The sequence below is a fragment of the Schistocerca serialis genome, chromosome 7 (genome assembly GCF_023864345.2).
Source record: "Schistocerca serialis cubense isolate TAMUIC-IGC-003099 chromosome 7, iqSchSeri2.2, whole genome shotgun sequence".
Lineage (NCBI taxonomy): Eukaryota > Metazoa > Arthropoda > Insecta > Orthoptera > Acrididae > Schistocerca > Schistocerca serialis.
In genome coordinates, this window is record NC_064644.1 from 46,756,933 (window position 1) to 46,771,740 (window position 14,808).

Here is a 14,808-nt window from a genome sequence, read left to right on the forward strand (position 1 = left end):
CAGCTAAAACTAACTGATGATTCTTTCCAGTACCTCACTCGATTCCATAGAATACCTCGACAGGGAAGCACATAGGAAGAAGTTCTCCCAGTGCTAAAAGTCAAGAAATCAGCAACTAGTAAGAAACCTGTGTAATATGAAATCGGTGGCCGTCTTGTGAAAGTGCAGTCACCAGCTTTTGTCAACCAATTAAGGTGTTATTCAAGACGGTATCTGCTTTGATGTTCAAATAGTTCAACGATAGACTTATCTTCACACTAATGTTCAAGATAAAACTCGAAACGCATTGTAATTTTAAAACGAACAGTAAAAACATATACTGCATATTCTTGTAATAATTTTGCGCTGGGCGCTTGTAGTAGAGTCTAGGAAGCATGTTGTCTGTAATGTATGTGGTTTGCAAGAGTCTGACGTTTTCTGCAATGTCAGTTCGGTTTTTCGTGTCAGTTGCATTCCAAATAATATAAATACACTGTTAAGAATTTTAAATTCTGCTTGCAGAGTGCCCGTGTGAAAAGCTATACTCAGATGTTACCTGATTTTAGTAAAAACAGCAAATTTCAGAATTAGGAACAGAACAAAATCTTCTCAAGCTGTGCTTAGTTTGGGGAGGTGAAGGAAACACGAGTGACCTCCAGGGGATGGCCTGACCTGAAAGGCAGACAGGCAGTTGGAGCGGACTGTTATTCTGAAGGGAAGAATCCGCCGCACTGTGAAGCGCAAGGCTGGCATTTGTCTTTCAGTGAGCGACCACTAGTCACTTGCAACGTGTAGTTGGTGGCGTAAGTGAGGAGTTGCTACAGCAGTAATTAGGACCTACAGGAAGAACCAATTTCTTTATGTTTAAAATGTTAAAGAAACAGGTATTCAGTATCGATATTTAACGGAGCAAGTGACGGGATATGAAAAAAAAGAATAGAGGGAATATGTAGATATTTCTGATCCATTAGCAGACGCCTGTAGTGAGCACTCAATACAAGTCAAGGAAGAGGATGAGGAACTGAAGAATGTGAGTCACATAAATGTAGTTAAGGAGGAAGATGAAGGGGAATTTGGCAAAAAGGAAAAATCGAAATTACAGAAGGGACCCCCGGGTTCTAGGAGAGTGAAGACTCACAATGAGTATGCCTGAAAGAGTTACAAGATCAACAATTAAGAGTGAGTAATATGTCAGAGTCATCCACAGAAGCAGTAATTGCTGTGTGTACCAGTATGGAGTGTTTGAAGTCAGAAATAAAGTCTGACAATTAGTCTACAAAGTCAGAAGTGATGTCAGAAATAATGTTTACCAATGAGTGTGTAAAGTTAGAAGTGAAATTAGCAATATAATCTGAGTCTCTGAAGAGAGGTATTGGAAGACTAAATTCAAAACTGGATGCTCAGTAGAGATCTTTAAATGCTTTTATATGGGAAATAAAGACGGAAATAAATGGCACAAGTGGAGAGCCAATCAGGCAGCAACACATGGGGAAACAGAAGTTGTAAAACATACCCAATCCAAGGACCTAAATTTGGTGTTGGCTGGCCTAACTGTAAGAACAGATAAAGAAGAAGAAAAAACCGACATTCAAGTCAAACAGATTAAGAACTATAAAACTAATAATGAGGAGTGTGAATCTGCACACAGTTAGCAGACACACAGTTTTAAGAAATAAGAGAGGTTTTCAGGAACTGGGGAAGGAGTAGCAAATGAAGCTAGTGTTTGCAACTCAGGAAAGGAAGAAACTCAAAGTGAAATAAAATTAGCGAGAGAAAAATGAATAAATTAGAAAGGAATGTATTTATAAGTAATGTGTTAGTCAATTGTATAGGTGGAGGCAATAACATGGCAGTCATGGACCAAAAGATTGACCGAAAGGGAACTGTACTCCCAGTCGTGTTTATGGAGGATTGTAGTAGATATATGCCTCAAGAATGTTTGGAGAATAAGAAGAAGAGTAGAACAAAGGTTGGTGGGAGATGCAAGCGGATGGGCTATCAAACCGTTAAAAGAATGTGAAACTTTCTAAGAATTTACGAGACATTTTGGGAGTAAATACTGGTCCCAGAATAAGAAAAACAGACGAAAATTTAGGAAATACCCTGAATATAGAAGGGATGTTAGAAATAGTATGAAAGGATGTCGTGAAAGATTATGTAAACTGTTGGAACATTTAGATCAGCTAATAAAAGAGAGGATCTAACCCATGGCCTATATGGAAAACTTCCACCTAAAATCAGGAAACATGAGAGTGTAAGGGGATCCGATTTGTATCGGTTTCTGAGAAGGATAAGAGAGGTAGAAAAGTGGTATGAGAGAGGAAGTAGTGAATTCAATAGAGAAGAAGGAATGTATAGAAACGAAAGACCACAGTAGAAAGGTCTCAGCTGAAGCAGGAGTACGAGAATGACCAAAATATATTCAATGGAATAAAAATAACCATTGTTAAAAGTTTCCAGAGAAATTAATGGAAGGACAGGAGTAAGCAGAGAAGGGAATATACATGTCAACGAAAACAGACAAAGAAGCAGTCACAAAAGATAAACAGTGGAAAATGAAGGAAAATTACCTAAAGACGTTAATGGGTTAATACAAATTTAGACACAATTAGAAGCTTGTTAGAAGGAAAAGGAATAAATGAATCAAAAAAGAGAAAAAGTAGATGAATAAAGAGCTGTCAGAAGAAGATGGAAATATTTTAGAAAATACGACTTTTCAGAAGAAGGAGAATGATCTACAGGATAATGGTAATCAAATTAGAGCTGTTTCAAAAAATTGAATAATCCCATCAGGAAATAAATTTTCTTCTAATTTAAAGTAGGAGAATTAGAATTTGAGCATAGATTTCTTGACTGACTGTGAATATAATACTGTGTATAAATTTTTTGATGGGGAATAAACGTGAATTATACCGTGAAAATAACTGTTTAAAGGTGAAAAGAAAAGTAGAAGTGTATAAAATAGATTCTGTAAAGATGATTATAGCGATGAACTCGTTTTGGGAAAAACTGAAATCAGCTCTATGCACAGTGAAAGTGATGAAGAAAGTGATGAAAAGATGATTACAGCGAAAGAAAAATATTGGATGTAACAATTTAAAGAAGTATCACCACAACAAAGAGGAGAATTTGAAGATCTAATAAAGAGAAAAAGGAAGGTATGCTTAGACAGATCTTGTCAAGTGTTTGATTACAAATGTCATTTGAAGATAATACACGATGAGCCGATTTTTTAAGCCTTATCCTGTGCCAGTGGTGAAAAAGAAAGCATTAGCTAAAGAACCCGAGGAGATGATGAAATGGTGAGTAATTGAACAAAGTCTTAGTAAATGTAAAAGTCCCTTGATGATAGTAAGAAAAATTGGTGGGAATGTGCGATTAGTTTTGGATGCTATGAGGCTAAATACTGTTGTACAAAATAAACTGATCGACCAGAAATCATTGACAAAAGTATGAGAAAGTTCCAGAAAAAGTCCTGACTACATTAGATGTGACGTCTGCTACTAGCAAGTACCACTAGTGAAACAAGATAGGAAGTGCACAGCATTCCTCCAGAATGAGATTTTCACTCTGCAGCGGAGTGTGCGCTGATATGAAACTTCCTGGCAGATTAAAACTGTGTGCCCGACCGAGACTCGAACTCGGGACCTGTTGCCTTTCGCGGGCAAGTGCTCTACCATCTAAGCTACCGAAGCACGACTCACGTCCGGTCCTCACAACTTTACTTCTGCCAGTATCTCGTCTCCTACCCTCCAAACTTTACAGAAGCTCTCCTGCGAACCTTGCAGAACTAGCACTCCCGAAATAAAGGATATTGTGGAGACATGGCTTATCCACAGCCTGGGCGATGTTTCCAGAATGAGATTTTCACTCTGAAGCGGAGTGTGCGCTGATATGAAACTTCCTGGCAGATTAAAACTGTGTGCCCGACCGAGACTCGAACTCGGGACCGAGTTCGAATCTCGGTCGGGCACACAGTTTTAATCTGCCAGGAAGTTTCACACAGCATTCCTATTTGGTGGCAAATGTGACCAATTTAAAAATCTACTTTTGGATTGAATACATTAATGTCTTTGTTCTTAAGAGCTCAGGATAGAGATTTGGGCAAGGAATATTAATGGCTAAAGGAATTTGGGATGAACATTGTTCCTAGTTGAAAGAAGCATTTTCAGCCTTGCAAAAAGGAATCTCTTGAGAACAGTTACTATCTTAATATATATGACTTTAAATCGTTTGACATCAGAATTTATAAGAGAGTGACATTCCTTGGTGACATTTTATCAGAGAAAAAAATAAAAAAATACCCTGATAAAAATAAAGCAATTAAAGAGAGTCCCCCACCAGAAACAATAAGCAATTGAAATCCTTTTTAGGAATATGTTGATTCTACTGAAAATACTTAGACACTCCAGCTTTTAAAAACCCAGATTTAATGAATCTTTTGAAGTTTAACATTTGTATTGAGCGAGCAGAGCCAAAAACCGTTTGATAATTTGAAGGATGAATTAGCCAAGGAAAACACACTTTGCCACATAGGCTTGACACAAAGTTTCTGTCTCAGAAGTGACTATAGAAGAGTTGGAATTTGAGCAGAATGCTTTCTATTAATAAATAATTGAAAGATGGAAGAACATAAGACTCTAGTGTTTGTGACTTATATCTTATCACCGAGCGAGGTGGCACAGTGCTTAGTACACTGGACTCGCCTTTGGGGAATGATGGTTCAAACCTGTGTCTGGCCATCCTGATTTCCCTAAACCGCTTCAGGCAAATGCTGGGATGATTCCTTTGAAAGGGCACGGCTGACTTCCTTCCCCATCCTTCCCTAATCCGATGGTACCGATGACCTTGCTGTTGGATCCTCTTCCCCCAAATCAACCAGCCAACCAACTTATATCAAAAAGTGAAAGAACTACAGTACAACCGAAAGGGAAGCCTTAGCGATAGTATGGGAATTCTAGAAGTTCTATTATTACCTGTGGGGCATTAGACTCCGCAGTTCACTAATTACAAGGCATAAACTTTCTTGAAGGACTATATAGTGACGCACAGACATCTGAATAGATGGGCACTGCTCTTTCAACAACTTTAGATGCGGGTTGTGTGTATAAAAGGTAACCAAAACAAAATAGATGCTTTGTCAACATTATCAGTTACTATTCAAGATGATGAAGATCGTGGAACAGAAGGTGGGTATATAAAAATGTTTAATGTGAGAGATGTTCCTGTGATTACACAACTGAAATTTCAAAAACATGAAGAGAAACAAGAATTAAGACTTAACTTTGAACGTAACAATAAGTGATATTGGTAAAAGAGATAATGTCGAATTGCAGAAATACTTCAAACTTTACAATGCAGTATTGTTTTGAAGAAAAGAAAAAATTTATAGCAATAGTTGATTTGTCGGCCAAAGAAGTATATAGAGAAAACAGTGTTATCATGTAGGTCCTAAGAAATTGTAATCATATTGGAGAAAATTGTCCATTTCAGAAATACGAATAAAATGCGTAGGGATCAGATTATATCGTGTTACCGATGTCAGCAGGTGAAGGTAATGAATAATTAGAGTATTCACTCAGAGGATGTATTGGACCTAGTTGTAGTGTATTTATATTGTTCGTCGCCCAAATGAAGTGTATTTTGTCACATTTCAGTAGTTTCTGATGTGTTTTCGAAATTTGTATAGTTGTATTCTCTAAAGTTCTCAGACTGAAGAAGAGGAACTCCTTTCTAAAATATGGGAAACCAGAATGTACGGTAGCAGACAATGGGATTCAATTTACATCGCAGATCTGGAAGGAAGAGATGGCACACAGTGATGTAAAAATGGTAGTATTTCACCCTACCATCCAGCAACTAATCTTGGTGAAAGAGGTATGACGGAGATAGGTAAACTGGGCAGGACATGTTGCAGCAAAAGACACTGTACCTGGGGGGACGTCATATTGGATAGTGAAGGAGAAATAAATAAAATAGTTTACGAGAGTGAAAATTTTACACCTAGAGATGTAATGATGGATGATAGGGATCCAACTCCAATAGAATAAAATATGGACTACCTACTGTGTAAAGAAATGCGCTGAGAATATGAGAAGAAACTAATGAAAAGTAACACAGACAAGAAGATAAAGAGGAGGCAACAGAGATACGATCAAAAATAAAGGGAACGAAATATGAGGTTGGAGACGTGTCAAAATTCCTTGTCATTTACCAAGGATCGTACCAAGTAGATGATGTTCGTCATCCTAAGACATATCATCAGGTTTATCCACATCAAGAAAATGTTGTCTTGTAAAGAACATAGTAGAATTGAAACTGTGCATACCTAGAAGGGAAAATCGGAAGGAAAGGGTGAATAGTCTATTGGATGTCAAAACACTATAATGGGCAGTTAAATGAAAGCGAGTAAGAGGGAAAAAAGAAAGTAAACTGTTTATTATTTCAAAAGTAATCATCATAACTGTAAATACACTTATTCCACTGTGAGACAAGACGGTCAATGTCTTCATGGAAAAATTTTTGTGGTGGCCAACAGAACAATGATTCTACCGCGACATTCACCTCCTCATGCCTAAGGCTTTCTCAGTGAAACTTCCGCACATTAGTCGGCAATATATGGGCAGGTTCACATGTTCACAAGGTTGTTTTGACTACGCTGCAGAAGTGGGAAGGCTAAGGAAACCCGATCCCCATGAAGGAGAACGCTAGATATTAGTAAAGCTGTTGCTGGGAGTAAAAGTTAAAAATATTGGAGATCAGTAGCTTCTGTCTGGCTCTGTAGCAGATGATAGAGGGAATGAATACTTATGTGGTAGACTGAGAAATCATTCAGGAAGTTGCCAAATATACATTACAAGCAATTCCTGTACTGAGAAAATGAGAAAAAGGGTACAAGTTGGAGAAGACGCTAATATTAAATTAAACAGATTGTTAAAGGAAAGAAGCTGTCATTACCAGCCAAAACAAAAATGGCTGAAACTTTAATCTTTCCCATTGCCTTTTACCGTTGTGAGTCATGGACAATGTATCAAGACTGTGTGGAAAGTGTTCAAGATATAATTGTTGTAAAAAATTGGTCTTGGCTTAGAAGTACTGTAAGAGTTAAGTTTACATTTGAAGCATTATCAAGTAAAACTGTTAGATAAATATATATAGTGAATAATTAGTTTTAGTTAGTAGAATTAAGTGGATGGAAATCTGATGAGAAGTGTACGGGTGGTTAGTGCTTCAACAAAAGGACTACACTGGGTAGATGTAGCGACTAATGATTAGATGAAAAGGACTGACCATACTGTGTCTGTCATTGAATTAAGACCAGTTGTACTGTTAAGATAAATTAAGTGGATTTGTAGTAAATATGTACTATTAAAACGATTGTTTGGATACGAATAACACCATTAAGTGGATGTTTACTTCATATGAAAATATGTTTACTTTATGTGCAAAGCTGTAGTTATTTAAAGGGTGAGAATAACTGACAGCAACTTGATATTCTCAGATTGTGAAAATGTGGAAACAAAGAATTTTTTTGATGCTTTGAAAGAAATTGAGAACATTATCAATATTAATGATGAAACTAACAGAAAATGAAAATTGTTGTAGAGTTTAAGAGATTATGCATGGTGGTGTTGAAAATCTAGAAAAATAAAGAGCAACTGTATTTGTGTTTGAAAAGGATGAGATTTGTGGGGGTGGAAAGACACTGAAAGAATGAACTAAAGACTTACGCATGTCGTGGGTGGTGTAATGACACATCGCTACACCGGTAATCAGGGTCAACAGGAAGAACTGAACACGATGGGTAGGAAAATTATTTACAGCCATACTTGGGGTGCCGATTCGCTCGAAAATACAAGGAAATCGTGGTATCTTACTGGCTTTTATTTTTTTTAACGTAAACCACAAGTATACCAACCAGACCATTGTAAATAGCGAACCATAAGAAGGTAATTTATCAAAGAAACAAGTAAATGAGTAGTAACACATTGTGCAAATCATGATGTTTCAAAAATACTGATAAGCTGTCAGACACCGCGTCCTTAAATAATGTGTAAGATAATGTTTTTAGCGGAAGTAGTAAACTGTGTCGCATGACCTCTTAGCATGGGTACAGCCTTCTTACTATCTTCAAATGCCAAAACTTCGTTAAATAATTAAACCGGGTTGGCGAAATTTGTCAGTGAACTTTAGTGGTTCTAGTGTTTCCTCTTCACAGACGCATCGAATGTAAGACAGACAGATAAGAAATATAAGTAAACGCCCTGAAAAATCATAATGTACGTATTACGGTAGCGTGTCAATGAATTTTTGATTCCAAATACACATACGCACAGTGCAACTGTAGAGCATAGGTATGGAGCGACTACACTCAATACTACTTATTTGATGTGTCATATACAGCAGCATTTCATCTCAACAAAACTTGAAAGCTAGTAAGAGCGAATTATTTCAATAGAAAAAAATTTGAGATGTTGCGAAGCTCATACACATGGCGGTAGCGGCAGTCGGAAGGAGCCTTACCACACCCAAAGGCGAACAGCACCAGCGTGTAGATGAAGAAGAACTTGATGATGTCTATGATCATGCGGCCCAATGAGATCTGCAACGGACCCAGGTGCGGGTTGACGCTGAAGATGTGCACCAGCTTCAGGAAACTGCAACAGGCAGACAACAGCGCCCCAATTAATTCCGAAATTTTTCTGGTTGGGCTGCAGCACATGGCAGTCGTAAAAAGAGCAGTTGTTCAGAGCAGTACATTTGTGGGCAGTGTGGGAGAAATACTTGAAACATAAAATGATTCTACGGCATTAGTTGATGTTGATTCGTTTGTATTGATTCTGTTAGATAGTAACACACACAATGAAGTTAGCTTCCAGTCATGCTGTAACGAATCGCGGATCCTGCTACGTAACCGCAGTGCGCTAAATATGGGAAACAGAAGATTATAAAGATGGCAACATTACCGTTACATTCGCTTAATGAGAGTGTTTCTTCTAGATACCAATAAAAATCAGGCCATCTACAGATTTTTTTTTACCATGACGTACAAGATACTTGAAACATTTTCTAAGATTTTAACTGGTTCCATTTAGTTTTTTAGGATCCTGGGGGGGGGGGGGGGGGATGGTACTGGACCTAAGACACGTGGTAATTGAACGAGTTCTCAAATATAGCTCACAGAAAGAAAGCAGCATCAGCTTCTCATCTATGCCTGCTGCTGCAATACAGTGTCGTGCCTAGAATCAACTGCTTTTGTTCAGTCAAGGAAGGTACTCAGAGTCTTCAAGTGCTCTTTTAATCTCTCAAAGCTTTACTCACTGTCTTCAAGTACTCTCTCTGAACATTACACAGGAGAGGATAAACAGAATTTTCTGTCTATGGTTCAAATGGCTCTGAGCGCTATGGGACTTAACTTCTGAGGTCATCAGTCCCCTAGAACTTAGAACTACTTACACCTAACTAACCTAAGGACATCACACACATCCATGCCCGAGGCAGGATTCGAACCTGCGACCGTAACGGTCACGCGGTTCCAGACTGTAGAGTCTAGAACCGCATGGCCAACCCGGCCGGCTTTCTGTCTATGATCGCATTTTGTAAGCAAACTGTCTAACGATTCTAATCGTGCCTACTAATACTGGTTTTGTACTTTTATTGGTATGAATAGTAACTTGCAAAGACTGAGTTGCACAAGATAGCCATAAATCCTCCTGCAAGGCAGCCATTAATTCGTCATCTGCCGGCATGATCAATATTCCTCCATCGATACCTGCTCAGTCTCACAACTTGTTGTAGCCAAAAAGTGTTGTGACTGGCTGCATTTCTCACCCTCCACAACTATTTGTAGTGTGAGCACGTATTAGGACACTAGACGCCACGAGGTGCTGAAAACTGCCTGGTGAACATTTAAATCTGAGCCTGCTGTTACATCTGGTGTATTCTCCACGCCGTGTTGCCCGAGTGGCATAGGTCGATCTGTCGACCAGTAAGTGTGTTAGAGAAGTACCAGCAAACAGGGAAGAGGAAAGAAATCTCAATGATCCGTAACATCATCGGCCATTGGTGAAGAAACAGATTACTTCTTTTACGGCACAAAACTGACTAAAGTTGATGTTGCAGAAGGTATGGAACAGAGGAGACGGAACAGTTTAAAAAAGGTTGCAGAGAGAGGTAAACTGTATGTCTGTCTGATGTCTCTCATCACCGATCTATCGTCATCTAATTCTCCGAGATATCTGCGTTTGTCTTCGTCTAATGGTGGTTCCCTTGACTGGCTAACTGCCGTTATTTGCTAGCAAATTGACTGGCGATGTTGCAAACAAAACTGCCTGGCTCCATCAGAAGAAACAACTACCCATTACACTGTATCCTATATATCACCACGGAGGTTGCATTCAGAAGATGTTATGGAATAACAGACGTATAAATTATCTTTTGTCCAAGTGAATCGCTCTGTGATTTACCAGTCAATGATTTTATGTCTATAAATACAAATTAATGAAGAATTTATTTGTTTTATTGTATGTACCTTTTTTTCATGCAACTAGGATCTGCGCCTGTGAACAACCTTCAGTGATCCGACGTTCGGCAACCATTACAGACAGTTAATAAAAAATAGGGCTACTACATGATTTCTCCTAGCGTGTGGCTAACAATGTGTACACTATAAAATTGGCACCAAATGTGGAGCCCTAAAAGTTCAATACAAACTACTCTTACTCTTCCGAAAATAGTGCTAGTCAAGAAAGGTTTCTGTATGAGTCATTTCGCTTTTTATCAAGTGGTTTTTATCAATGATTATTCCAGTCAGTGTTGAAAAGCACACAGTTGTGTCTTGCGCACTGATGTTCGTAATATACCTGGTACACTATGTGATCAAAAGTATCTGGACACCTGGCTGAAAATGACTTACAAGTTCGTGGCGCTCTCCATCGGTAATGCTGAAATTCAGTATGGTGTTGGCCCATCCGTAGCCTTGATAACAGCTTCCACTCTCGCAGGCAAACGTTCAATCAGGTGCTGGAAGGTTTCTTGGGGAATGGCAGCCCATTCTTCACGGAATGCTGAACTGAGGAGAGATATCGATGTCGGTCGGTGAGGCCTGGCATAAAGTCGGCGTTCCAAAACATCCCAAAGGTGTTCAGTAGTTTGGAATTCCTGTGTGATGGTCTGGATAGATGTGTGCGTATTACACATTACAACTCTCTTCAACGGTCGGCGGTCTCTGTTAGTCAACAGACGAGGTCAGCTTCTGTGCTGTACACGTCCCTTCACGTTTCCACTTCACTATCACATCGGAAACAGAGCAGGTAGGGATGTTTAGGAGTGTGCAAATCTCGCGTACAGACGTATGACACAAGTGACACCCAATCACCTGACCACGCTCGAAGTCCGTGAGTTCCGTGGAGCGCCCCATTCTGCTCTCTTACGACGTCTAATGACTACCAAGGTCGCTGATATGGAGTATCTGGGAGTAGGTGACAGCACAATGCACCTAATATGAAAAACGTATGTTTTTGGGGGTGTCCGGATACTTTTGATCACATAGTGTATATTATCGTAATGACTGTGCTTACTATGGTACAATGAATTATATAACCAGTTCTGCTAGTTTTCATTTCCTTGAGCTGCATTTGACACATTGTATCACCACATCAACTTGTACAAATCCCACAAATCTGCTTGTACGAATAAAATTTAAATTTAGATTTCTCCTATCGTTAAAACATAGACACTTAGTGTCGTGATTACGATAGTGCACTTGATCTGGGGAAACAAGGGATTGAAAACTTATTGGCACAATCATGATGTAGTTTTCCCGTGGTATGCCTAAAATGCTTTAGGAACACTGTCTACTTAATACCCCATCGCCTCCAACTGAAATAGTTTTCAACCGGCATGAGACATTAAACTGTAATACTAATTTTTTCTTTAGTTAACATAAAATACGTTAATTGCACTCACGTCTATAAGTTGAAAACCTTCCAGATTGACGAAGGATCATTCCATATTTTCGATATTGTCTGAGCTGTGGAGTAAACTACGGTGACAAACGAGGAAAACATGTAATTTAGTTGGCACAGTTGTCCCGGGCGGTACAAAAGTGTTTTGTTAGTGTGAATGAGTATGAGAAAGGACTTCATCAGTTCACTGTTACATAACATATACAGATATGAGGTGTGTTCACAGTGATATCAATTAAAATAGAGTAATATTTAAGGGGATAGAAGTACAAGGTTATTACAAATGATTGAAGCGATTTCACAGCTGTACAATAACTTTAATATTTGAGATATTTTCACAATGCTTTGCACACACATACAAAAACTCAAAAAATTTTTTTAGGCATTCACAAATGTTCGATATGTGCCCCTTTACTGATTCGGCAGACATCAAGCCGATAATCAAGTTCCTCCCACACTCGGCGCAGCATGTCCCCATCGATGAGTTTGAAAGCATCGTTGATGCGAGCTCGCAGTTCTGGCACGCTTCTTGGTAGAGGAGGTTTAAACACTGAATCTTTCACATAACCCCACAGAAAGAAACCGCATGGGGTTAAGTCGGGAGAGCGTGGAGGCCATGACATGAATTGCTGATCATGATCTCCACCACGACCGATCCATCGGTTTTCCAATCTCCTGTTTAAGAAATGCGGAACATCATGATGGAAGTGCGGTGGAGCACCATCCTGTTGAAAGATGAAGTCGGCGCTGTCGGTCTCCAGTTGTGGCATGAGCCAATTTTCCAGCATGTCCAGATACACGTGTCCTGTAACGTTTTTTTCGCAGAAGAAAAAGGGGCCGTAAACTTTAAACCGTGAGATTGCACAAAACACGTTAACTTTTGGTGAATTGCGATTTTTCTGCACGAATGCGTGAGGATTCTCTACCGCCCAGATTCGCACATTGTGTCTGTTCACTTCACCATTAAGAAAAAATGTTGCTTCATCACTGAAAACAACTTTCCCAGTGAACGCATCCTCTTCCATGAGCTGTTGCAACCGCGCCGAAAATTCAAAGCGTTTGACTTTGTCATCGGGTGTCAGGGATTGTAGCAATTGTAAACGGTAAGGCTTCTGCTTTAGCCTTTTCCGTAAGATTTTCCAAACCGTCGGCTGTGATACGTTTAGCTCCCTGCTTGCTTTATTCGTCGACTTCCGCGGGCTACGCGTGAAACTTGCCCGCACGCGTTCAACCGTTTCTTCGCTCACTGCAGGCCGACCCGTTGATTTCCCCTTACAGAGGCATCCAGAAGCTTTAAACTGCGCATACCATCGCCGAATGGAGTAAGCAGTTGGTGGATCTTTGTTGAACTTCGTCCTGAAGTGTCGTTGCACTGTTATGACTGACTGATGTGAGTGCATTTCAAGCACGACATACGCTTTCTCGGCTCCTGTCGCCATTTTGTCTCACCGCGCTCTCGAGCGCTCTGGCGGCAGAAACCTGAAGTGCGGCTTCAGCCGAACAAAACTTTACGAGTTTTTCTACGTATCTGTAGTGTGTCGTGACAATATGTCAATGAATGGAGCTACAGTGAATTTATGAAATTGCTTCAATCATTTGTAATAGCCCTGTAATTAATTGCTTGCAAACAACAAACAACATGTTTAAATAAACAGAAATGAACTTATGTAAATACTTCATTATGCTTCGGTAGAGCTGAAGGGTTAACTCAAAGTAAATATGCGTGGGTCGCTCTGATCTGTGGACTTAAGGCGTATTAGCGCCACGAAAAATCATTGCTGGCCTTTAGAGGAGCTTGTCTATCATTGGTAAGCGGTACTTCAAGCCGTTGCTTACCCTCCTGTGTTGTCCTGTTGGAATGCCACCCACAGTCCATACCCAGTTGTCCAATGTGCATGGCATCCACCTCATTACGCCGTATGCGACAACTGGTCAGGTTGCCTTTTAGTGTACACTTAATTGTTGCATTTCGTGTTGTTTTGTGGATTTCGAGGGTCTATTCATCGAAAGGATTAAAAAGTTTTTTTTTCTATGGTAGAGCTACAACATGTCGAGTTCGTTCTTGGAGATGTCACCAATTTCGAATTGGTGATGGAGTTGACGATGGATAGCGGTGAGTATTAACTGGCTTCCAAATTTAGTTCACAGTCTCAAAAATACGAGGGTCCGAACTTAAATATTGGCAATTATATATTCACAACCGGTACAAAAGAATTACATGTTTGCACCTGTTACTGTCGTTCAAAGTAGTCACAAGTGTTGAGTGGAGCCCGTTGCCAGCGATGTGGAAGGCGCAGTATACCATTAGCAGAGCCTGTTCTTTTGATGGTGCGAATGGAGCGGTCTAAAGCTATGGTGATTTTCGTGTACGACTGTGGTGGTGTTATCCTAACGCATTACGTTCCTCCACAGCAGACCATCAATGCACAACATTACTGTTCGTTTTTGGAGCATCACCTGTGACCAGCTTTGCGTAAGAAGCGTCGACACTTTACGCATACCCACCCATCATTTTGCACGACGCCTTCCACATCGCTAGCAACGGGTTCTACAAATCGCTGGTGACTACTTTGAAGGACAGTAACAGGTGAAAACATGTAACTCTTTTGTATCGGTTGTGAATAAATAGTTGCCACTGTTTAAATTCCAACTCTCGTATAAGCAGATACAGAATGTAGTTATTCGTTACACTCATGTTTGGAATGATTTTGTTAGGCAATGGTTAGGTCACAAAGTATCGATTGAGAGTAGATCAAAGAAATGAAATTAGCGAGAAACATAAGATCAAAATTAGCGACAAAGTAGTAGAAAAACTGAAGCATTTTCTCTTTCATCGAAAACAAAATATCGAAGGATGGTCGAA

At 39.6% G+C, this 14,808-nt stretch overlaps 1 protein-coding gene across 2 annotated transcripts in view; it reads right to left on the bottom strand.

Annotated features, from left to right (window-relative positions):
• The window catches only part of LOC126412477 (transient receptor potential protein), a 451,880-nt gene that overhangs the window by 124,284 nt on the left and 312,788 nt on the right, over positions 1–14,808 (bottom strand). For both annotated transcript variants that reach the window (XM_050082094.1, XM_050082095.1), the window contains exon 13: positions 8,503–8,636. In XM_050082094.1, the coding sequence (XP_049938051.1) occupies positions 8,503–8,636 (134 nt within the window). The remainder of the gene's footprint in view (positions 1–8,502; positions 8,637–14,808) is intronic.